Source organism: Prionailurus bengalensis, chromosome A2, assembly GCF_016509475.1.
Source record: "Prionailurus bengalensis isolate Pbe53 chromosome A2, Fcat_Pben_1.1_paternal_pri, whole genome shotgun sequence".
Lineage (NCBI taxonomy): Eukaryota > Metazoa > Chordata > Mammalia > Carnivora > Felidae > Prionailurus > Prionailurus bengalensis.
Genome location: NC_057348.1, coordinates 9,856,523 through 9,878,962, shown reverse-complemented (window position 1 = coordinate 9,878,962; position 22,440 = coordinate 9,856,523). Strand labels below are relative to the sequence as shown.

Sequence of the window (22,440 nt, the reverse complement as noted above, 5' to 3'; positions counted from 1 at the left end):
TCTGGGCTGGCAGGCTGAGCCCAGGCCTGCCCTGACCCCTTGCTGCCAGCCCCAGTTCCTTGGGGACCCTCCTGTGGCCTGAAGCATCTTCCACTCCTCTGCCCCCACCCCTATTTCTGCGGTTGGCCCAAATACCAGACAGGGCGAATCTTAGCTTTCCCCCAAGCATTCCATGCTCCTGTGGCCCGGCCCAGGCTGGCCGAGGTTACGCAAGCTGAGCAGGGGTGGTTGGTGGGGGTGGGACCGAGGGGACGGGCTGGCCTGTCCTCGCCACCCCATCCGGCAGCCCTCCCACCCTCCCCAGGGCGGGGAAGGGGGTGGGCCGGCTAGTTCCCCACCCCCACCCCCCAGCCCCTGGGAGAACAAGCCGGGTGGAGGGTGGCCTGTGCCAAGAGATGGGGGGCGGTGGCGGCCACGGAAGAGGCTCCAGGAGGTGACCGCCTGGTTTCCATTAGGGAGCCCTGGTCGGCATTTCAGGCGAGACGGCAGAGCTGGGGCTGGCTATGGTAAGGTGGGGTGGGGGCGGGAGGGCAGGGGAGGGAGGGGAGCCTGCCTGCTCCCCCTCTCCCCTGCCCCCCCGCCCCACGTGGGGATGCTCCTGTCGCCATGGTGACCTGGTGCTGGGCCTGGGGCCACCGTGACCCATCAGTCCCTCTACTCCCAGCGGCTGAGCCTGCTGCTGCTGCTCCTGCTGCTGCCCGGCCCCCCACCCGCCCCAGGCATGGAGGACGCCGCCTTCCCCCACCTGGGGGAGAGCTCACAGCCCCCGCCCCGGGCCTGCCCCCTGCGCTGCTCCTGCCCCCGGGCAGACACAGTGGACTGCAATGGCCTGGACCTTCAGGTGTTCCCGGACAACATCACCCGGGCAGCTCAGCACCTCTCCCTGCAGGTGGGGCCCCGGGGGCCGGGGTGAGCACGCCAAGTGCCGGGTTTCAGGGTGATAGGGTGATGGGGCGTTGGGCGTGCAGGTCTTGGCAGCGATGGAAGCTGGCCTGGGTGAGAGCGTCGGGGTCTGGGCATTAGAGGCGAGGGCAGGTCGGGGGGCGGGGGGGACAGACACTGGAACTTTTAGGAGGGGCTGAGCGTTTGGAGGTGTTAAAAGGTCAATGTCTTGGCAGTTACGGGTTTTGGGGGGGGTCAGAGTGATGGAGCATGTGGGTCAGGTGTGGGGGTGATGAAATGTCAGACAACATCTTTTTGGTTTATAGGGTTGTTTGGGGTCAGGGTGATGGGTGTCAGGGGTCAATTATGGGGGCAGATGGGGTGTCGGGGGGTCAACATCTTGGTGATCACAGGGTTGTTTGTGGTGACGGGGTTGTTTTGGTTGCAGGGTAATGGGGCTTTGGGGATCAAGTGTGGGGGTGAGGGGTGTCAAGGCTTACTTGCTTAACGCGATGGGGAGCTGGGAATCGGGGCTCCGGCCACTTGCGGAGGGCTCAGGGGTGTGAATCCTCCCCCCCAGAACAACCAGCTCCAGGAGCTCCCCTACAATGAGCTGTCACGCCTCAGCAGCCTCCGGACCCTCAACCTCCACAACAATCTCATCTCTTCTGAGGGTGAGGGGTGAGGGGACCTCGGGAGGCGGCCCCTTCCCTCCCCTGCTGGGTCTGTGGGTAGTTCTGTGGTCGTTCCCAGAACTGCCCTTTGCTGAGCAGGATGGAAACCCAGGCTGTGGCTTTGGAGGACGGGTGGGGAGGCGTGTGGGAGGGTGCCTGGAGGAGCCCCTGCCAGTCGCCAGCCAAGAGCCCTGGGGCAGCTGGGAGCACAGACTCCCCCACTGCCCCCTCCCTGGGCCCCGGGGCCGCGGGGGGGGGGGTCCCCTCACTGCCCATCCCGCTCCCAGGCCTGCCCGATGAGGCCTTTGAGTCCCTCACGCAGCTGCAGCACATTTACGTGGCCCACAACAAGGTGAGCACCCCTACCTGACCCCTGCCCCGGCCCTGAGGCCTGGCCCGCAGGGACATACAGCAGAGCGCGGAGGGCACGGCGGGGGTGGGGTAGAGCGCAGGGCTCCCTGACCAAGCATGGCCATGTCCCCACAGCTCTCGGTGGCCCCCCAGTTTCTGCCCCGCTCCCTCCGGGTTGCGGATCTGGCTGCCAACCAAGTGACGGAGATCTTCCCGCTTACCTTTGGGGAGAAGCCCGCGCTCAGGTAGCCCCTGGCCCAGCCCGGACCTCTCCGACCTCAGATATGCCTGGGGTCACTCCCTACCCCTGGAGGCCTGAGGGGATCAGAGCCTGCCCTTGAGGGTCTGCAGGGGCAGAGTCCTACCCTGGGAGGGAGGTGTGGGGGGGGGGAGTGGGGATCTGAGGCAGGACACCCTGGATGCCGTCTGGAGAACCGCGACACGAGGCGGAGACAGTGTGCGGACGCGTGCGCATCCTCACACTGGAGGCCGCGCTGGGGTGCAGGGGGCGGGGGCGGGAGTGGGGGCCGGTGGGAGGGCCGGGGGCAGGCTGGTGGCCGGAGCCTGGCTCCCCTCAGGTCCGTGTACCTCCACAACAACCAGCTGAGCAACGCCGGCCTGCCCCCTGACGCCTTCCACGGCTCTGAAGCCGTGGTCATCCTCAGCCTCTCCAGCAACCGGCTCAGCTACTTGCCGCCCAGTCTGCCACCCTCGCTGGAGCGGCTCCACCTGCAGGTGCCCCTCCTCCACCCTGCCAGCCCCCTGCCCGCCCCCTTTCCCTCTCTCCTGGGGGAGCCCCCCCCCCTCCCGAGAATGCCAGTAGTCACAAGTATCTTCGAGTCCTGCCCACTGGCGCGGGTCACTCACGGGTGCTCTCAGACCCGCGTTGCCAAAGCTAGCTCCCTGCTACTCCCTTACTCAAGAGCCTTCCGTAGCTCCCTGCTGCTGTCTGTCCCCCGACCCCTGGTCTCGCTGTCTCCTCCTTTCCCAGAACAACCTCATCTCCAAGGTGCCCCGAGGGGCACTGAGCCGCCAGACACACCTGCGGGAGCTCTACCTCCAGCACAACCAGCTGACGGACAGCGGCCTGGATGCCACCACCTTCAGGTGGGGCCTGAGACAGGGGAGGACACAGGTGCAGCCTCGTGCTGGCAGGAGGGGTTGAAGGTTCGGAGTCCAAGCCCCACCCCCGGCAACCCTCCAGCCCCCTCCGGGGTATGACCCCCAAACCGAGGCCTCATTTGCTGAGCACCTGCTGTGCACCAGGCTCATCGGAGCACCTAGCAGCCATCCTTTTGCTCCCAGCTCCTCTGTGCCCGGGTTCTATTTTCCAAACGTCATCACCGCCGCATGCAGACTTGCACCCAGAACTCTGTCCTGGTCACCTCCACATCCAGTCCAGGGGGCCGGACTCTGCCCTGATCTCAGCAGGTGCCCCTCCCACCCAGATCTCGCGACTCGCCCACCCCCAAGTCGGGGTCTCCGGCTTCTATCGCGGGAGCACTCTTCAACCCTCACCCCCAAGATTCACCTGTCCCCACCCCCCACTCCCCACTCCCGCTCAGCACCCAGCCCCACGCCAGCCCTCTCTCCCACCAGCAAGCTGCACCACCTCGAGTACCTGGACCTGTCCCACAACCGGCTAGCCTCGGTGCCCGCGGGCCTGCCCCGCACCCTGGCCGTGCTGCACCTGGGCCGCAACCGCATCCGCCGGGTGGAGGCGGCCCGGCTGCGCGGGGCGCGGGGCCTGCGCTACCTCCTGCTGCAGCACAACCAGCTGGGGGCGACGGGGCTGCCCGCAGGGGCGCTGCGGCCGCTGCGGGGCCTGCACACGCTGCATCTCTATGGCAACGGGCTGGACCGCGTGCCCCTGGCGCTGCCGCGCCGCCTGCGGGCCCTGGTGCTGCCCCACAACCACGTGACCACGCTGGGCGCCCGGGACCTGGCTGGCACACCGGGCCTGGCCGAACTCAACCTGGCCTACAACCGCCTGGTCAGCGCCCGCGTGCACCACCGGGCCTTCCGCCCGCTGCGTGCCCTGCGCAGCCTTGACCTGGCCGGCAACCTGCTGACCCGGCTGCCCGGCGGCCTGCCCGGCGGCCTGCACACCCTGCGGCTGCAGCGCAACCAGCTGCGGGCCCTCGAGCCGGAGCCGCTGGCCGGCCTGGACCAACTGCGGGAGCTCAGCCTGGCGCACAACCGGCTCCGGGTCGGAGACATCGGGCCCGGCACCTGGCACGAACTCCAGGCCCTCCAGGTCAGGCGCCGGCCGGTCAGCCACACTGCCCCCACCGCCCCTCCGTCCCCTCCATCCCCACGCCTTGCAGCGTCTTCCCACAAGGCCCCGAGATGCCTCAAAGAGAGCCCGGCAGACGGACCCGGGGTGGGTGAGGCAGAGCCGGCCTCCGGGCCTTGGGCCGTGCCGTCCCTGCCACCTGGTCCTCGGCAACCAGCCCCTCCGCCTACCCGGGGCAACCAGTCCCCGCCTCCCCTGGTTCCTCCTGAACGCGGCTGCTTCCACAGAGTTTAGAGCATCTGGGGGTGCAGGCGCTGTCCTAGGCGCTGGAGAGGTGGGCACAGAGCGACACAGCTCCGGGCCCGTGGCACCGACGCACTAGTTAGGGAGAAAGCGGTTGGTCAGTAGACGGTGTCAGGAGGGTGCCCGGTGAGGGAAGTGCCATCCTCGCAAACGACTGCTTCCATCTCTCCCGCAGCAGGCAGGTCCCCATCTGTCTGGGACCCCGGCACCTAGAGCCCAGCCTGCCCCAGACGGAACTCCCTGTACCTCTGTCGGGGCTGGAGGGAATTTGGCAACGCGGAGGGGGTTGAGGGGAGGAGGCCCAGGCTGGTGTGGAGTGCCCGGGCAGAGAGGTTTGGGGCTCAAGGCCCGGGGCCGCCGTGGCATCATCTCTGCCCAGGTGCTGGACCTCAGCCACAACGAGCTGTCCTTTGTGCCCCCTGACCTGCCTGAGGCCCTGGAGGAGCTGCACCTGCAGGGCAACCGCATCAGCCACGTGGGTCCTGAAGCCTTCCTCAGCACTCCCCGCCTGCGCGCCCTCTTTCTCAGGTGCCCCGGAGGCGGCTGGGGAGAGCGAGTCCTGGGGGCAGGGGCTGTGATGGGCTCCAGCAGGCCTGGGTGGGCCAGGACGGTCGTGGCCCCCCCCCCCCACACTTCCTTTGCACCCACCCTCACGCCTGCCTCTCGGTTACAGGGCAAACAGGCTTCACATGACCAGCATCGCACCGGACACCTTCCTGGGCCTCCTGCACCTGAGTGTGGTGGATACGGCGGGCAACCCCGAGCAGGTCCTGGTCCGGCTGCCACCCACAACTCCACGTCAGCCACGGGCAGGGAGCCCCCGAGCCCGGAGGGGTCCAGCAGTGTAGCCCAGACCCCTGGGGCTCCACTGGGTCACGGACCGAGGAGACGGTGCCCATCCGGGGCCTCAGCCAGGCTCTCCCAGGCCTCAAGGGCCCGGCCAGGAAGCTGGGGACAGGGGCGCTGCGTCCACACACAGGGAGCCCCGGGAGAGACTCAAGCATGCAGCTCGCACGCCAGGCACGCAGACCACACCAGCCCTGCCGGACGCGGTCCCCACTCCCCGCACAAGTGGAGGCGGCAACAATAAAGCCTAATAACCCTGTCAAGTGCTCACCACCTGCCAGATGCCCTTCACCTTGCAGGAGGGGCTCTCACCATCCCAGCATCCAACTGAGGAAACTGACGCTGTGGGATGCTAAGAGGGTCAGGCAATCTGGTCCAAGTCCCAGGGCCAGTGAGCAGCCGGGCTGGATTTCGAGGGGTCAGCAAGAACCACCACGTGACAGCTGACCGTACGTACACACCCGAACACACCCAAGGCCACCAGCTACAGAAACACACGGCACGGCAGACGCCCTCAAGCAGGCCACAGCCCTCACACATGTCCCCGGAGCAAGCGTGCGAATCGAACACATCCTTCACGGGCACTCTCCCCCCCACGGCCTGCCCCTCTTATGGGCACCTTGCCATCAACCCCCGGGGGACTGTGGGAGAGACCCAGCTGGCCACAAGGCGGGGGCAAGAAACATCAACAGGACAGAGTGAGCCAGGCGTGGCCCTGGCTGTTTATTCCCTGTGTCAGCCCTGGGGAGCCAGCTGGGCTCTGGCTGACCTCAGTGGCTTCTTTGGGGTGTGGGTGGGCTTCAGGGTTAAGGCTGGGGAGGGATAGGAAGTAAAGTGCTTGCAGGGGCCCTCGGGGCTTGGTCCTAGCTGCCCCCCCCACCTCTGGGGCAGGCCAGGGGCCGGACACCCCAGGCTGTGCAAACGGGACTCTCCAGGGCCCACCCAGCCAGGCCGGGGCAAGGGGCACAGGCTGGCTGGTGGTGCCATCCTCAGGGCCCCCCGCCAGGAAGAACCCGGCGGAGGACACGTCCATCTGGAGCTGACGGTCTGCTGATTGTCTGCTTGTCTGGCCTCCGGCTGTGGCCTGGTCAGCTCCTCCCGGTGCCAGGGCCTTGGGCACTCTCCAGGGGCCGCCCATCCGGCCGACCCCTCACCTGCGGAGCCGCTGCAGCTAAGGGGGAAGCCGCCAGGGTCGGGGGGGGGTACTCATGGCCACAGCCGTGCCCCACCCCCCCCGGCCTGGCCGCTCACCTCACTCTCCACCAGGTTCCGCCTGTAGAGTGCCTCCTTTGCAGCCTCCTGGGGGCCGAGAGGCGGTCAGCGGGCGGCCGCGGGCAGCCCCGGCCCCCCAGCGCCCACCCGGCCCTCGCCTGGCTCACCCTGCTGCCGTCGTTGCCCAGGCGCCGGGCCGCCTCTGTGTAGAACTGCAGCTGGCGCTCCAGCTGGGCCGCGTACTCTGAGGGTGGGGAGGGGTCAGGACGGGGGCCGCTGCCCTGCCCTCCCCTCCCCCACGCGCCCATCCCCGAGACCCTACCCCTCCGGATGCCCGGGCCCCCCTGCTCCAGCTGCGCCCTCTGCCACTGGCTGCGTTGCATGATGTCCTGGTACTGCTGGGCCACCTCCGGGGGCACCGGCCGCCGCGCCTGCCTCAGGGCCAGGATCTGGGGGGTGCAGAGCGGGGGACTGTGACGGCCCCGTCCGGGGCCTACCGAACCCCCAATCCTGCCCCGGCCAGCCCGTCAGAGCAGGCACCCACCTTCCGCTCCAGACGCTCTTGATCAAAGGCCAGCACGCTGAGGCTGTGCAGGGGCCGGGCCGATCTGTGGAGTTGGGGAGGGATGAAGGGCCGCAGGGACCCCCCAAGCCTGACCTCGTTAATTCTCACAGACGCACTGGGCGCCGGGGAACAGCAGGAGGTAAGCTAGGCCCACCCTGGTGTTGCAGAGCCCACGACCTAGTGGGGCTGAAGGCTATACACTCAGGCAACTGCCGTGCCCGGTGGTCAGGGAAGGTCTCCCAGGGAAGAACGCAGCCACGCTGGGAGCCAGAGGAGTTAGAGCCGGGCAGGGGAGTGGGGAGCAAGTGCTGGGTAGGGGGGCTCATGGCATCATCAGAAGACAGAAAAGCCCAGAGGCCAGTGGAAACGAGGTGTAGATAACCATGAACGAACAGGAGGAAGTGGGGTGGGACGAGACTACTGGATATATTGATAATGGTCCAATCACAAAAGGTCCTAAAAACCAGGCTGCGAAGTGTCAGGACGTTTCAGGAGACGGGGAGCCAGGAGACGTTTTGGAGCAGGGAAGGGATGCACTACAATTCGTGCCTGATGGGAAACTGTCCAGGAGGGGCTGAAACAGGAAGAAGGGACTTCTCTCCAGCATGGCTTGACCCAGCCACCTACCTGTTCCCTGGCTCCCTCGAAGGGGTGGGTACGGGAGGGGCCTTCCCTTTGGGCCCAGCAACCTGCTTCAGTGGACAGAACCAGTCTTGTGATTCCCGGCCCGCTTGAACCAAGCCTCCCTCCCTGGGGTTGCTGATGGGCAGGAGTCTCACCGTGGGCGCGGCTGCTGGCACGGGGTCAATGACCAGCCACCTCTCAGTTGTGGTCTCCAACTGCTGGGCGGTCAGTGGCTCCCGAATCCGGACCATCACCTCCAGCCGCCCCCCGGTGGGCCTGCGACCATCCAGGACCTGGGTGGAAATGAGGGGAGGCTACTGAGAAGCAGGCAGTGGCTGGAGGCCCAGGGCCGGGATCAGAGAGAACCAGGGTAATTTCCAAAATCTGAGCCCCTGGATAGATAGAGCTGAGACGCCAATTGGTCAAAATGGAGCAGGGTGCTGGGAATATTTAGGGCTGGGTAGTATGGAGGTCTGGGATCCCTGGGGGAGAAGCTGGGTCAGCAGAAGAGACCCCTAGGAGGCCCAGGGCCTGTAGGGAGCTTTTGAATAACGTTAACAAGTGACACAGCCACACCAGAGCCTGTGGGCAAATGTCCACATCTCACCTCAAGGATCTCCCGGACCTCACACGCGGTCTCCAGGGCGTCCAGCTTCAGCTGGGCTGTGCCCAGCACCCGGTCAGTCTTGAACAGCCCCCTGTGTGCGTGAGGGGGACAGGACGGTTGGCCCAAGGCAGCTCCCCCTCCCCCAGAGTCCGCCCAGCACCTGCACCCCCAGCTCACCCCTTGTGGACCACTTCAAATTTGATGCCTTTGGTCTGGATGGCCCTTCGGAAGCCGCGGTGGCTGCGGTTGATGCAGAGTTTGAACTGCTCCTTGAACTCTACTCCAGGAATGAGGACAGGCCCAGGAGGAAAGAGGGAGGGGTCAGGCTATGGTTTCAGGTTCTCTCTGCATGGGGCTGGGGTGCCTCCGGCGGCAGCCACGGCCTCCTCCCCCTCCTCCTCCGCTCACCGGGGGAGTCTGTGTTCTTAATCACACTGGTCTTGTCTTTCTGAGCTTCTTCCTAGAGCCAAATCAAATAGGAGGCAGGAAGGCTCAGGGGCTGGGGCCTGCCCTCGGACCCCTGCCGGCCCACTCCCGCGGATGAGGCTTGAGCCCATCTTTCCTACATACCACGTTGGGATAGGGGAAGTCAAACCGAACAAAGACATCCAGGTCGCTGGGAGACAGCCCTGTGGGCAGACAAGGGTCAGAGCCGGGCAGGGAGGCAGTCCCGCAGCCCTGACCCCTGCCTGGCGCCCCTCACCTGGGGGCGTGGGCAAGTTGATGCCCTTCACGATGAACAGGAGCATGTCGTTGCTGCTGAGGTCAGGGAAGATCCTTCCGGGAGGGCAGGTGGGGAGACAGAGGCACGTCAGCCCCAACGCCTGCCCGCCTTCTTTTCCCTTTGTGGATCCAGGGAACACACCCCATGCTGGCCTTTGTAGCTATATGGGCTCCTGGGCTCCAGTTTTAGGATCTGGACAGACTGGAATTCTTTGTCCAGATCTGCCAATGGCTTATTTTCGAGACTTTTCTTCAGTCTGGGACCCACTCTGCACCAGCCAGTGGCTTCACTGCTGGGGGACCTTCCCTTCATTTAACAATACTTCTGGGGGGCGCTTGGGTGGCTCAGTCGGTCAAGAGTCCGATTTCAGGTCATGATCTCAGGGTTCGTGGGTTCGAGCCCCACGTCGGGCTCGGTGCTGACCGCTCAGAGCCTGGAGCCTGCTTCAGATTCTGTGTCTCCCTCGCCCTCTGCCCCTCCCCCGCTCGCACTCTGTCCCTCTCTCTCTCTCTTTCAAAAATAAATAAACATCTTAACAAATTTATAAGAGCAATATTTCTGCAGCCCCTACTATGTGCCTGCTGGTGTCCTCACTGATGGGGATATAGTGAGACAGACCCCATCCCTGTGTTCTTGGAGCCCAAGCTAGCTGAGTGAAGAGAAGACCAATGCATATATAAACAGAGGAAACAAAGCAATTCTGCAGAAAATTAAAATAGGGGAAGAGAGTGGAGCATGCTCAGGATGGGCTGTTGTAGACGGGAGTGGTCAGAGAGGGCCTCTCAAGGGAGGCGACATCACAGGTGATTCTGGATGCCAAGAAGGCGTTACTACACGGAGACCTGGGGAAGAGGGTCTGTGCGGAGGAAAGAGCCAGTGCAAAGGCCCTGAGGACGAACATGCTTGGTTTGTCTGAGGGACCAAAAACAGGCCTGTGTGGCAGGAGGCAAGCAACGTGGGGACAGTGGGTGGGGATGAGGTGATGGGGAGCCAGGCTGTGCAGATGTGGGAGAGCCAAGGTAAGGGGTGTGGGGTATCCTAGGTTGTTGCAGTGGCTGTGCCTAACCCCATCTGTAAGTGGGGGAAATGATCCCAATTCCCCACGGTGTGGGAAGGCTTAAGAGGAGCAGGACCAACAACAACCACGCTGAGGGCTCGCCCCGGCCTCGGGACAAGGCACATCTCTGCACTCACTCGGTGTTCCCCATTTCTCAATGTGTCACTGGCAACTCCCCAACACCATCTTTCACTTGCACCTCATGCCTGCCTCAGGACCCTTGCATATACTGTGCTTTCACCGTGCAACCCAACTCTCCCCCAGAGGCAAGTCCTCTGCTGGCTTCTGGGGAGTGCAAGCCCCTCTCCAAAGGGGCATCTGGGCCAAGGGGCATCAGGGCCTTACTTGATGACGCTGAAGGTTCTCTGCTCAAAGCGGGCAGTGGGCGTGGGGAGACCTCGGGCGAATGCCTGCTTCAGAATCTCCATGCTCCGCTTACAGTCCTCTGCCAATTTCTCAAATCTGCCGGCAAGAGAGCCCTGTTCAGGTCCCTGGACCCAGGGATGGGATGGGGGTACAGACGTCTGGCAGAGGCAGGGACAGGGGTACTTACTTGCTGGTTTCGGCAATGTTGCCCAGGTGGGTGAACTGGTTAGAGTGGTTCAGGCACATCTGAAGAGCAGAAGGCAGTGAGGGGAGGGGCGGGGGGCCATGACCCTGAGGCCTGCTGATCTGGGCCAGGGGCCCACCTCACCTCATGCTGCTGCCTTATGAGCTTGGTGAGTTCACCGTAGCGCCGGGCAGACTCCTGAGACAGACCCGGGCCAGGCCGCTGGACCAGAGAGAAGTCGTCTTTGTTGACGGGGGCGGGTGGCACCTAGAGAAGCCAAGCCTCATGGGGAGGGGCCTGCTGGTTAGCAACAAACAGGCCCGCGCATGGAAATGTCACCCCTTCTTGGGGAGGCCTTCCTGGACCACTGCTTGGCCCCAGCCCTGGTCTTTCTTCTTCCCCGAGGAGAAAAGTGGTGCTCGGAGAGAAGGGGATGGTCCCTCCCAAAGTGGCACACAGCCCAGGTACTACGTGTCCCAGCATCCCTTGCAGCCGGGTACCGCCATGGGATTCAGCTGCGGCCAGTGGAAGGTGAGAAGTGATGGCATTCCATGTCGCTTGCTTTAAATGGAACTGCTTGCCTTGCCCTTTCTTTCTCTCACTGCTTCCCATGGACTGAATGCAGGAAGGGCATCAGTCCGCTCTGAGCACGTGGACAAAGATGACCTTCCGAGGTGTGGCAGAGCAACAAGATGGAAGGAACCTGGGCCCTGGAGGGCTCTGTCTTTTCCAGAGCCCAGACTGCCCTGAGTATTCCATGCGAGAAAACATATCTGTCTTCTTTCAGCCGCTGAGTCGGGGGGGTACTTATCTGTTACAGAAGCTTAACCTGGATCCTGACTAATATACCCCAAGTTACGTGGCTGCTAAGTGGCCACAGCCCAACAGGGGGTGCCTGGGGAGGTCCAGCAGGCCTAGAGGGTTCACCTTGGCGATATCCACAGGCAGCCCATTGCGCGAGGCCTCCAGCATGGGCTCCAGCCCCTTGGCCTGGCGCAGGTGCATTTTGGCACCCTCCACGTCATTCTTCTGCTTGGCTCTCAGTGCGGCCTGTAGGAGCTGCTTCTTGCGGCCCTCCAGGAAGGCCAGTTGCTGCTGGGCTGTGGGTACAGGGGGGTCTGTGGATGCGGCCTGGCCCACACCAAGCAACAGGCAGCCCAGGAAGGGAGGGCATACCTACCTCTGGCGGATGTGCCCTTGGGGGCTGTTTTGGCTGCTGGGGTGGAGCCTGATTGGGGTGCCCTTGAGGGTGGGGCCTTGGGCTGGGCCGTGGGGGCCGGAGGGCTGGTGGGCTGCTGACAGACAGGGAGGGAATCAGAGCTCTCCCAGCACTCACAATGGTTCCACTCCCCAAGGGGCCGGGGCCCGAAACTGACAATGGTGACTGTCTTAGTTTCTGTTTCCTCAGCAACGAATGCCCCATATAGTCTCATTCTCACTGAATCGTTGCAGAGACAAAGACAGCCCCTGTACCCACTTTACAGATGAGGAGGCAGGATCAGGGAGCAAAATGGCTGGCCCACGGCTGCACAGCCAGGAAGTGGCCAGGCCGGGAGGGAGGCCAGCTCTTCCCAGGCTCCGTCAGGGCTTTGCTGCCACTCCCGTCTCACCCCAAGACCCCAGCCCCTCCCACCTTCTTGGGTTCCTCATCCTCTTCATCCTCTGCGCCTTCATCCTGGTTAGCCAGCTTCATGGCGGTCTCCAAGACCCCCACCAGGCTCTGCTGGGTGGGCTCGGTGGCCTCCAGGCCCTGGATGGGGGGAAAGCCTGGGCGGCCAGTCAGGGCCCAGTCAGGAGGGAGGGACCCGTGCCGCGATGGCGGAGCCGTGGGTTCCTCCCCTTCCTAAGGAGCCTCGGGGCTTTGGATGTGCTTTGAATCCAGGAAGGAGCTGCTGCTGGTTCTGTGTAGATGCCAGATTATTCCAACCTAATCTCCTGCTGCCTCTCACCTGACCCCGGGCCTTGACCAGACGCCAACGGGCAAGCACGGGGTGAGGCGGGCTACCGGGCACAAGAGGCGGTCACAGGCCTGGAGGGATTCCCAGGGGACCAAGGTGTTGAGGAATAATTGCTCTCCCGGGGGTGCGCGGGCAGCTCTGAGAACCCAGAGGAGGCCCCCAACCCACTGGGAGGCTGAAGGAAGGCTGAGTAGAGTGTAAGGCCGAGAGCTGATGCGAAAGGCGGAGTCGAACACAGAAGAAATGGAGGAAATCAGACAGACGATGGTGGGCTGGTGAACAGGCTCTCCAAGTAAAACCCCCTGATTTTTAGCGTCTGCCGATTTCCGTGGTACAAACACTCCAATTGGGACCCAACTGTAAGGTACCAATTATCTAACAAGTTTGCAGAATTCCCGAATGCGGAGCACACAGCTCCCTGGGCCTGTGCGGTCAGGAGGAATAGCACCTACGGAGACTCAGAGGCCGGGAGGGGCAGGGGTGGGGGCTGTGCCTACCTGGGGGCACCGGCAGCTCGGCCACATCTACCGTTCGGCCCGCCTTGTGGGCTCGGATGGCATCTTGGTATTGCTGTAGTGGACACAGGATTAGGGCTACCTGGGCAAGGCCTCCGGGCGCTGTCTGCCTGCCCACTGGGCCCCCACACACCTTGACGATGCGCTCATGCATGCGAGCCTTCCGCTGGTCCCCTTTGGTCTTGGCCTGGGCCGCGGCCACGTGGTATCGCTCCATCCGCTGCTCCAGTGCCTCCAGGAGAGTCCGCGGAGGTGGGGGAACCTCTGGGCCAGACGGGGGCCGAGGGGGAGCAGAGGGGCAGGGTTAAGAGTCTTGGGAAGGAGAGACTTGTCACCCTGGCCTGCCCACCACACAGGGTTCCAAGAGCCTACCTGGCGTGGAGGGCACCGTGCTGGGAGCCGGAGGCTGTGGTGATGGCGAGGGTGGCTCTGGGGGCAGCTGGTCTGAGGGCAGAGAGGTCCAGTCCAGTGAGGGGCTTGCTTGGGGACCCCCTACCCCAGGCTGGTGTGGTCTGAGGGGGTCCCCAGGTGACCAGAGAGGGTGGCAGCACCAAGTCCCGGAGGCTGGGCAGGGTGGTGGGGTCCTCACCAGGGGGAGGTGGCAGGCGGGACAGGTCCACAGGCTCCCCCCGGCTCAGGGCCTCCAAGATGGCATCGAAGCTCTGAGAGAAAGGAGACGAGGGGAAGAGGCTGCGGTTGGGGGCCAGGACCCTGTGGGGAGCCTCTGTCCATTCCTCTGCAGCATCTTGCTTAAGCCCCTTCCAATACTGATGCCCATTTCACAGGCAGGGTAAACCGGGGCTTTAAGAGATACGGAAAACTACACGTACAGAGTGACTAAGGGTCAGGAGTCAAACTGGGGTCCGTGTGACCACAGCGCTCCCGTTCTTTGCCACCACGCAAAGTCGGAAGCGTCGTGTCTTCTCCCACCGGTCTGGACGCACCTTGGCCACACGGAAACGTCTGGCAGCAGTGGCAGTATCTCCCTGCTGCTTGGCGTGGAGGGCGGCCAACTTATATTCGCGCTGGCGGCTCTGCAACTGGGCCAGGAGGTCAGGGCTGCAGGGACCTGGAAGGGGGAACAGCATACGAACCGCCTCTGTTTAACCGTCACAACGAAGCCTGTTCCTTAGGCCTGACCTACAGATGTGAGCACCGAGGCTGAGAGGCCATGCCGGCTCCCCAAGATGGTGTGGCGGGGACTCTACCCCGGGACCTGAGAAAGAGACAGAATCCACAGGAGGCTCCAGGCTCCGAGCTGTCACCACAGAGCCCGACGTGGGGCTTGAACCCTCGAACCGTGAGGTCATAACCTGCACCGAAGTTGGACGCTTAACCGACTGAGCCACCCAGGCGGCCCTCATCTTAACTTTAAAAAGTGGCCACAGTTGTCATTCCCAGTGTCGTGCAAATACTGACATTCACAAAACAGAACTATCACATCACTCTTTAAAACTTAATGTACTTTAAGGGCGCCTGGGTGGCTCAGTCAGTTAAGTGTCCGACTTTAGCTCAGGTCATGATCTCACGGTCTGTGGGTTCGAGCCCTGCATCAGGCTCTGTGCTGACAGCTCAGAGCCTGGAGCCTGCTTTGGATTCTGTGTCTCCCTGTCTCTCTCTCTCTGCCCCTCCCTCACTTGTACTCTCTCTCTCTCTCTCTCTTAAAAATAAATAAACGTTAAAAAAATTTTTAACGTTTTTTAATCTAATGTACTTTAACTACCATGGTGATTTGAAACTCACCAGTATTCACTTATTTTTATTTTTTATATTTTTGCAAGCTCTATGCCAACTGTGGGCCTCGAACTCATGACCCCGAGATCAAGAGTCACACGCTTTACCGAATGAGCTGGTGGTGCCCCTTGTTTTCTTTAATTCCGGCAAAATACACATGAAATTTACCCTCTTAACCCTTTTTAAGTGTACAATTCAGTACATCAAGTACAGTTGACCCTTGAACAATGAGGGTGTCAGGGCCACCAACACCCCCTGCCCCCACCATGCAGTTGGAAATCTACTTTTGACTCCCCTCAAATTTGACTACTCATAGCTTGTCGTTGACCGCGGGCATCACCAATAAAGACAACCGATCGACACGTTTCGTACGTTATACGCGTTATATGCTGTTCTTATAATAAACGAAGCTGTAAGAAATGATACTAGGAAAACCACAAGGAAGAGAAATACAGTGCTGCACTGTGTTTATCAAAGAAACAGGGGGCCTGCTCAGTTTAAAGCTGCCTTTTCTTTTTCTTTTTTTTTTCATACTGGGGGGGGGAGAGAGAGTATGAGTGGGGGAGGGGCAGAGGCAGAGAGAGAATCCCAAGCAGGCTCCACCCTCAGCGCAGAGCCCAATGAGGGGCTCAGTCCCACGACTTGCGGATCATGACACAAGCCAAAATCAAGAGCCCGACGCTCAACTGACTAAGCCACCCAGGTGCCCTGTTAAAAGTCTTTTCCTGACCGCCCTATGGTATATTTGTGCAACCAAAATCCATCTATGAGGTTCACTGGCAAAGTGAGGAAATGGAGAGTTAAACTGCTTTTTTTAAAAAAATTTTAACGTCTATTCATTTTTGAGAGAGAGAGAGGGGAACAGAGTGTGAGTGGGGGAGGGGCAGAGAGAGGGAGACACAGAATCCGAAGCAGGCTCAAGGCTCTGAGCCATCAGCCCAGAGCCCGACGCGGGGCCTGAACTCACGGACCGCGAGATCGTGACCTGAGCCAATGTCGGACACTCAAGCGACTGAGCCACCCAGGCCCCCCCTAAATTGCTTTTTTAAACAGTATGCTAGTTACAGTATTAAATGACACGTTCGATAGGTTTTCAGGAGAAGTATCGTTAAATTTAGGGCAACTGGTGCCGTTTTTGACATAAAAAAACAAAGGGCTATTGCACTTACGACCACCGGGGTCCACAAGTCCTAGAAACGCCTGGCAAGCTACATGCATCGTACTTTTTCAGACTGACAACTGCACCTACAGCTTTAAGTTCAGGTGTATTTGCCTGAAAAGGTATCCGTGAGTGGAAGCAAAAGAGCATTGACATTTGATCGGTTTTATCTCCTATCACAGTGAGTCTCTCGGAGTCAAAAAATGTCCTTCCGGGGGCACCTGAGTGGCTGAGTCAGTTGAGCGTCCACCTGACTCTTGATTTGGGCTCAGCTCATTATCCCAGGGTTGTGAGATCCAGGCCACACTAACAGCTTAAGATTCTCTCTTTCCCTCTGCCCCTCCCCTGCTTTGTGCTCCCTCTTGGGGGGGGGGGGGCCGCGAAAACATTCTTCCAGGTTGAATCATTGGTATTATTAGCATAGCACTGAACAAAGCCTAAATATATCAGGCTTTTTGATAAAGAATTTTTATATGCCAAGAGCACAATTTTATCGCACTGGCACCTCTTGCTGACAGGGCTGGGGCTGGGTCCGCCTTCTACCAATTAACTCCCGTTTCCCTGTTCATTGTTTCCCAACTTCCCTTTTTTCTTCTTCAAAGCACCAGGAAACCTGCTTCATACCAACAAACAGACGGGAAGACACGGGGTCCTGTTATCACCATGTTGCGGGCTTCCCTGGACCCTACCCAAGTCGTATGCCAAAACCCCATCGTGAAAAAAGCTTTGGTGATTTTGGCTGAGCATTTCGGGTGACGATTTCCAACAACCTTCCCTGAACTTTGCCAAAACAATAGCTTAGAAACCAGCCGGGCTGTGGAAAGATTTAGACCTGGTGTTTACTTTCTCAACCGGGCCAGCCCAGTTTTAAGTGTCTCTTCGTATGTTTGGGGAGCGTTTGCCCCTGGGGCAGTGCCTGTGTTGATATTCTAGAAGGGACAGAGGCGGGCACTCCTTTCGGGTAGTGGGAGGAAGGCCATCGGAGAGGGAGAGGTTGGGAAGGAAAACCTCCCGCAGGTGAGGGTTTGTTTGTTTTTTTTAATGTTTATTTTTGAGAGAGAGACAGAGACAGAGTGTGAGTGGGGGAGGGGCAGAGAGAGAGGGAGACACAGACTCCAAAGCAGGCTCCAGGCTCCGAGCTGTCAGCACAGAGCCTGACGCGGGGCTTGAACTCATAAGCCCGCAGGTCAGTTTTAGAAGACAGACATGCTGAGGGCTGGGGAATTATCCACTTATAGCTCTTACGCGTTAGTCCTCAAAAGGGACTCCGACACATGCTGCAAGGTGACGCTAAGTAAAAGAAGCTGGCACCAAAGGACAACTCGTGTGTCGTCCCACTTACGTGACGTGTCCGGGAGACGCAGACTCATAAAGCATGGATGGCGGCTGTCAGGGGCCGGGGGAGCGGAAATGGGGAGCTAGTGTTTCGCGGGAAGAGAGTTTTTGTTCAATGAAACAGTCTTGGAAACAGAGGAGACCGGCGCACCACATGGTGAACCTGCTACTCAATTGCACACCGAAAAAGGGTTCAAAGGGCCAATGTCATGTTGTATGTATTAAACCACGACACGTACAAAAAACGGCATTCGTGAACTCCAGAGACATGAGGACCTGGGGAGGCGAGGGGCGTTAAGGGTATCTGACAGTCAGTGCAGGGCCTGCACCCCCACAGAATGGCCAAGTGCTGAGTAAATCCCACGCCTGCAGCATCCCATGTCAGCCCAGCCCTGCCCCCCGCCTACCTGGCGGAAGCTGGGGCTTAGCCAAGCCTATGGATGAGGCTGGGGCAGAGGAAGGCGGGCCTTCTACCGTGACCCTGGGCTCCGGGGCTGGCTGGCTCGTGGTGGAGGCCGGCTGGGAGGGTGCGGGCGTGTGGCTGGGGGTGGCTGCCGGACCCTTCCCCACTGCCACGGGCGGTGGGATGTCCCCTTCGTCGATGGCGTTACCTTTCCGGACCGAGGCCAGCAGGTTTTCAAGTGTCTGAGAGAAGGTGCGAAATGGGTTTCCGAGGAGCCTGACAGCTGGGTGCGGTGGGCCGGCGGTAGGGTGCCAGCGCCCTCCCGTCACCCGCCCGCCCGCTCACCTTAAGCCCCCGGTCGTAGCGCCGCATCTTGGCTCCACCTCCAGCTTGCCTAGCGCTTTCGATCGCCCTCTGGTAGAGGGCCAGCCTCTCCTGCAAGGTGGCCTCCACCCCGGGGCTGGGGGCTGCAGCTTTGGGCTGCAGGAGGGACCGGGGCATGGTCTGGGTGGTGACCCCACTTGGGCTCTCCCCAAGGGCTCCCCTGGGCGAGTGCCTATCACACACCAGGCATGGTGCCGGGGGGGCCAGCTGTCCCCGTCGCCTCCCCCACCCCCCTCCCCAAGGTAGAAATCATCATCATTGTTCCGGATGCAGGGAACTGGGTCTCAGAGGTGTCATGTCACCTGCCCAAGGTAACATGGCTGAGGGGCAAGGGAGGGCCTTGAACCCTGCACTACAGGGAGCAGGTTGTCAGGCTATACCTGAGCCACAGGAGGGTGGGACTCCAGAGACTTCTGCTCCTCCCCAAGGACCACATTTAGTTCTGCCTGCAGGGACACACGGCCATTGGCCAGGCATGAGGGCCTGCTGCACGGGGCAATGACAGCATGGGTGGCCCCCTGCCCTGCCCTGGGTGCTCACCAGCAGTTCGTCGTCAGCCTCCACATCCTCCTCGTCGTCGGTACCTTCCTCCTCATCCGGGTCTCTCATGCACAGGCTCGCCATCTTCTCAATGGCCTCCATGGGCAGGGGACCTGGTGACAGTGACAGGCCCCAGATGGACTGGGATCCTTCAAAAGTCCCCATGGGGCGCCTGGGTGGCTCAGTCAATTGGGCGGCCGACTTTAGCTCAGGTCATGATCTCGCGATTGGCGGGTTCGAGCCCCACGTCCGGCTCTGTGCTGCCAGCCCAGAGCCTGGAGCCTGCTTCGGATTCTGTGTCTCCCTCTCTCTCTGCCCCCCCCCCCCCGACTCATGCTCTGTCTCCCTCTCTCTCTCTCAAAAATAAATAAACATTAAAAAAAAAAATGTCCCCAGCCTCCTGTCCCAGTTACCCATGGCCCTAAAGAATAGGGCAGCATGCCCCCCTACTGGCCCTTCCATGGCACCCTACTGCCCTCAGGCCCACCAGGTATGATCCCGCTAATCCTGCCGGCCTCCTCTCGTGCTTATCAAGCCGGACTTCCAACCCTGGCTCTGCAGCTTTCTTACTGTGGAGCCCTGGGCAAGTCACGTGACCTCCCTGGGCCTCAGTCTTCCCACCTATTAGACGAGGGCAAGTTTCTCCCTCACACACGCATCGTGAGGACTCAAGGTAAATGAGGTTCTAGAAAAGCACGTCATCAGCACTTTGTCATTCGAATTATTCTCATTATTCGCATTACCTACGTCCCATAAAAGTGCCTTCAACACTGACTTAGCAAGTACTGGACCACTGCCCCTAGAGGAAATACAAGGTTAGGATCCCATGAGCCTCTGGGCACAGTTTCGTCAACCGGCCGATGCATAATCTTGTTCAATGTGTGCCTCTATCTAACTATACCTTTTTAAATATATGTTGTTGGTTTGTTAACATTGTTAACTCAAGGCTACTCGTGTCTGAATGAGGCTTATCTGCTAGCGTATTTCCTCCACAAGACGCATCACAAACTTCTTGCCCTTAAAGACACGAGACAGCTCTAAGCGCCACACTTTAGTGCCATTCTGAACAGCAAAATGTACCACACAAAGAGTACCCACAAAGAGTGCCAAAATGAGCAAAATGCAGCCTTACACAGACTGTGAGAAGGACCCGTGTTTACTTGAAGCCCTGCAGTGTTGCTGACCCTGTCACCTCCCACGGGGGGAGGGGGGAGGGCTTTGCATGCGCTGGGCCTCCCGGCCGCACTTTCTAGCTCTTCTGCTGACCATCCTTGTTGTGGGTGTCTCTTGCGGGCACCTGGCCCCAGCTCACAGGTCTCCCCCATCCCTCTGTGCTTCCCTCACCCCAACCTGATCATGGGACAGCGTGTTGGAGGAAATGTGAGACCCTGTGTGAAGTACTTAACACACACGAGAAGATGAACTACTGTGACTAAGGGCAGTTATTATTCCCATTTTACAGACGGGGAAACCGAAGTCCACACAGGTGCTGGGACTCATCAGTCACACAGCCAGTAAGCAGCACAACTGGGATTTGAACCCTCACTCTGGGTCCAGAGTTGATCGCTTAACCTCTTAACCCAGGCTGCGGGTTCTAGGAGGGCAGAGACCTTCTCCGTCTCCTTTCCCCCTTCTCCCCAGGGCCCAGGGCTGAGTCCTGCCCACAGCAGGTGCTCAGAGAATGTTCAGGGGTGTGTTGAGAGTCTCACCTTTGCCTTTGAGCTTCTCCAGGACTTGGGGCTGGCCCCCCACCAAGGCCAAGAACTCGGCCTCCAGTTCCTCATCGTTAACTCCATCCTCGGGGATCATAAGGCCGTCTGGGGAGAGGTCAACCAGCAGGCCCAGCTGAGGGAACAGTAAGGGTCCAGTCAGACCTTGGAATGCACCCCACCTGTCCAGAGGCAACCAGGACAGACCCAGGTTTCCCTCAGGAAGGAAACCCAGGTCTCGGAGGGAAAGTAATTTCCCCAGGGAAGTGCCAGGAGGCTGGAATGGGTTGAGAATGCAACAGGTGTTCCAAGATGGGCCAGGCCCTCTGGCCTAGATCAACCCGGGGCAAAGGGCAGGCAGAGAGACCCTGCTCCCTGCTCCGAGCCCACAATGTGCTGCTGACTGAGTTCAGTGGGAAAGACAGGCCCTACACCCTGCCCAAAGCTAAGCCACTCGGTACACCTGGGCTTTTCCTTCCAGCATACTCAGCAGACGGGGCCACGCAGGAACCCTGGACTTATCAAGAGCAAATAGAAGCCCGGACAACATAGAAACTGAAAGCGGGGTTTTCATTGTGTAACAGACCTGTCTTCCTATCCCGTCCCAGCTAATGACCAATCGTGATGTGATGATATTACACTGAACTACACAAAACGGCCTTTTCTGTCGGTCAGAATGGGCAAATACTGGCTACTATGTATGCCTCCTTTCAACAGTAATAAGTTACGCTTATTGGCTCAGTCGGTTGAGTGTCTGACTTCGGCCCAGGTCATGATCCCGCGCTTTGTGGGTTCGAGTCCCGCGCCGGGCTCTGTGCTGACAGCTCAGAGCCTGGAGCCTGCTTCAGATTCTGTGTCTCCTTCTCTCTATGCCCCTCCCCCACTCTGTCTCTCTGTCTCCCCAAAATAAATAAACATTAAACAAAATAAGTTATGCTTATTGAGTGTTAGGTTCTAGCACTTTCTATAAACTATTCCAGTGAATTTTCACAACTGTGCTGTGACAGAGGGACTCTTAGGGCCTCCATTTTACAGACGAGGATACAGGTGTAAGAGCTGGGAAGTTGAGTGTCCAACATGCAGAGGCCAGCAGGGAACTCCAGGTTGGCCAGATTCTAATACCCGGGCACTAAACTACGGCCTGAGCTCCTTCCACCAAAGCTAAGAAAAATCAAACCTTCCAGGTGCCTGGGGCAGAGGAGACGGAGGAGGGAAAAGGACGACCAGACACAGTCCCGTGGGCTCATGGCAGCCGCTCTGGATTTTGCACTTAGCCCTGGCCAAGCTGTTAATCCCTATGACCTTGGGAAGCTGTCTTCACCTCTCTGGGCCTCAGTGTCCTCATCTGTACAGTGGGGATAGAAAGTCTGACTTGGCCTGGCTGATGCGAGGTTCCATGAGTGTCCAAACCAGGAGTACATTAACTATCCTTATCTCAGGTCCGAGGCCTTCCCCTCCCAAACTGGAGAGGCTTCGGCAACAGGTGGCTCTGAGCCCAGGGCGGGGCGCCAAGAGCTGAGGAGCTGGGGAGCCGGGGCCACTAGGCCCCACTTTGGGGGCAGAACCTCATCTGGAAGGCGGGGACCGGGGCTCACCTGGGGGTGGTGATCGGTTCCCCTGGTGGGTGGGGCCCTCCTCTGAACCTGTGATAGGGGTGAGAACGGTTCTCTAGGCGGGGCCGTGGGGTATAGACTCACCTGGCGGGCGGCGGCGGCACCTCGGCCGGGGGGCCCCGGGGGGCCCTTCCTCTTGTGCATCTTCCAGGCAGGATGCCCAGACCACTGGCCACCTCGCCTGGCCTTGCCCTGCCTCCTCCCCTGGGGCCTATCGCCGCGCACGCGCACTTCCTGAGCCCCGCGCCCCTGGTTGGCGCCCCGCGACCGCTGACCCCGCGCCCTCGACCCCGGGGGTGGCCGCCCCACTTCCGCCTCGGCCTCGGCGCCGCGGCACCGGAGCGCAGCCACTGGACTTGCTGGGCCCGCCGCACTGAAACTACAACTCCCGGCAGGCAGTGCGCGGGCACGCGTGCGCACTGCCGGGCGGTGGGCGGGCCGCGGGCCGCGCGGGAAAGA

The 22,440-nt window shown here is 60.6% G+C and overlaps 2 protein-coding genes across 6 annotated transcripts; one reads left to right on the top strand and one right to left on the bottom strand.

Moving 5' to 3' along the window:
• The first annotated feature begins 310 nt into the window (after positions 1–310).
• On the top strand, positions 311–5,551 carry PODNL1 (podocan like 1). 3 transcript variants are annotated; one of them, XM_043586773.1, is made up of 9 exons: positions 312–889; positions 1,463–1,556; positions 1,844–1,908; positions 2,043–2,152; positions 2,486–2,642; positions 2,899–3,014; positions 3,507–4,164; positions 4,826–4,974; positions 5,120–5,551. In XM_043586773.1, exons 1-9 carry the CDS (start codon positions 722–724, stop codon positions 5,292–5,294), a joined length of 1,692 nt encoding a protein of 563 aa, XP_043442708.1. In that variant the 5' UTR covers positions 312–721; the 3' UTR covers positions 5,295–5,551. The 3 variants fall into 3 exon arrangements, with proteins under 3 accessions (XP_043442709.1, XP_043442708.1, XP_043442710.1); XM_043586774.1 differs by lacking the exon at positions 1,844–1,908 and having other exon boundaries at positions 311–889; positions 2,511–2,642; XM_043586775.1 differs by lacking the exon at positions 1,844–1,908 and having other exon boundaries at positions 711–889.
• A 435-nt stretch (positions 5,552–5,986) lies between these two features.
• On the bottom strand, positions 5,987–22,396 carry CC2D1A (coiled-coil and C2 domain containing 1A). Of its 3 annotated transcripts, none has more exons than XM_043586770.1 (29): positions 22,066–22,396; positions 20,369–20,504; positions 18,660–18,772; positions 18,500–18,565; positions 18,081–18,215; positions 17,740–17,977; positions 14,049–14,173; positions 13,694–13,766; positions 13,477–13,548; positions 13,238–13,368; positions 13,087–13,159; positions 12,265–12,398; positions 11,812–11,926; positions 11,559–11,731; positions 10,776–10,898; positions 10,635–10,693; positions 10,427–10,543; positions 9,004–9,077; positions 8,871–8,929; positions 8,709–8,760; positions 8,478–8,577; positions 8,301–8,391; positions 7,849–7,986; positions 7,697–7,761; positions 7,049–7,112; positions 6,827–6,953; positions 6,672–6,748; positions 6,544–6,591; positions 5,987–6,463 (listed from the first exon to the last, which is right to left on the bottom strand). In XM_043586770.1, exons 1-29 carry the CDS (start codon positions 22,123–22,125, stop codon positions 6,443–6,445), a joined length of 2,859 nt encoding a protein of 952 aa, XP_043442705.1. In that variant the 5' UTR covers positions 22,126–22,396; the 3' UTR covers positions 5,987–6,442. The 3 variants fall into 3 exon arrangements, with proteins under 3 accessions (XP_043442705.1, XP_043442707.1, XP_043442706.1); XM_043586772.1 differs by having other exon boundaries at positions 7,697–7,758; positions 22,066–22,359; XM_043586771.1 differs by having other exon boundaries at positions 11,812–11,923; positions 22,066–22,359.
• Between the last annotated feature and the right edge of the window lie 44 nt (positions 22,397–22,440).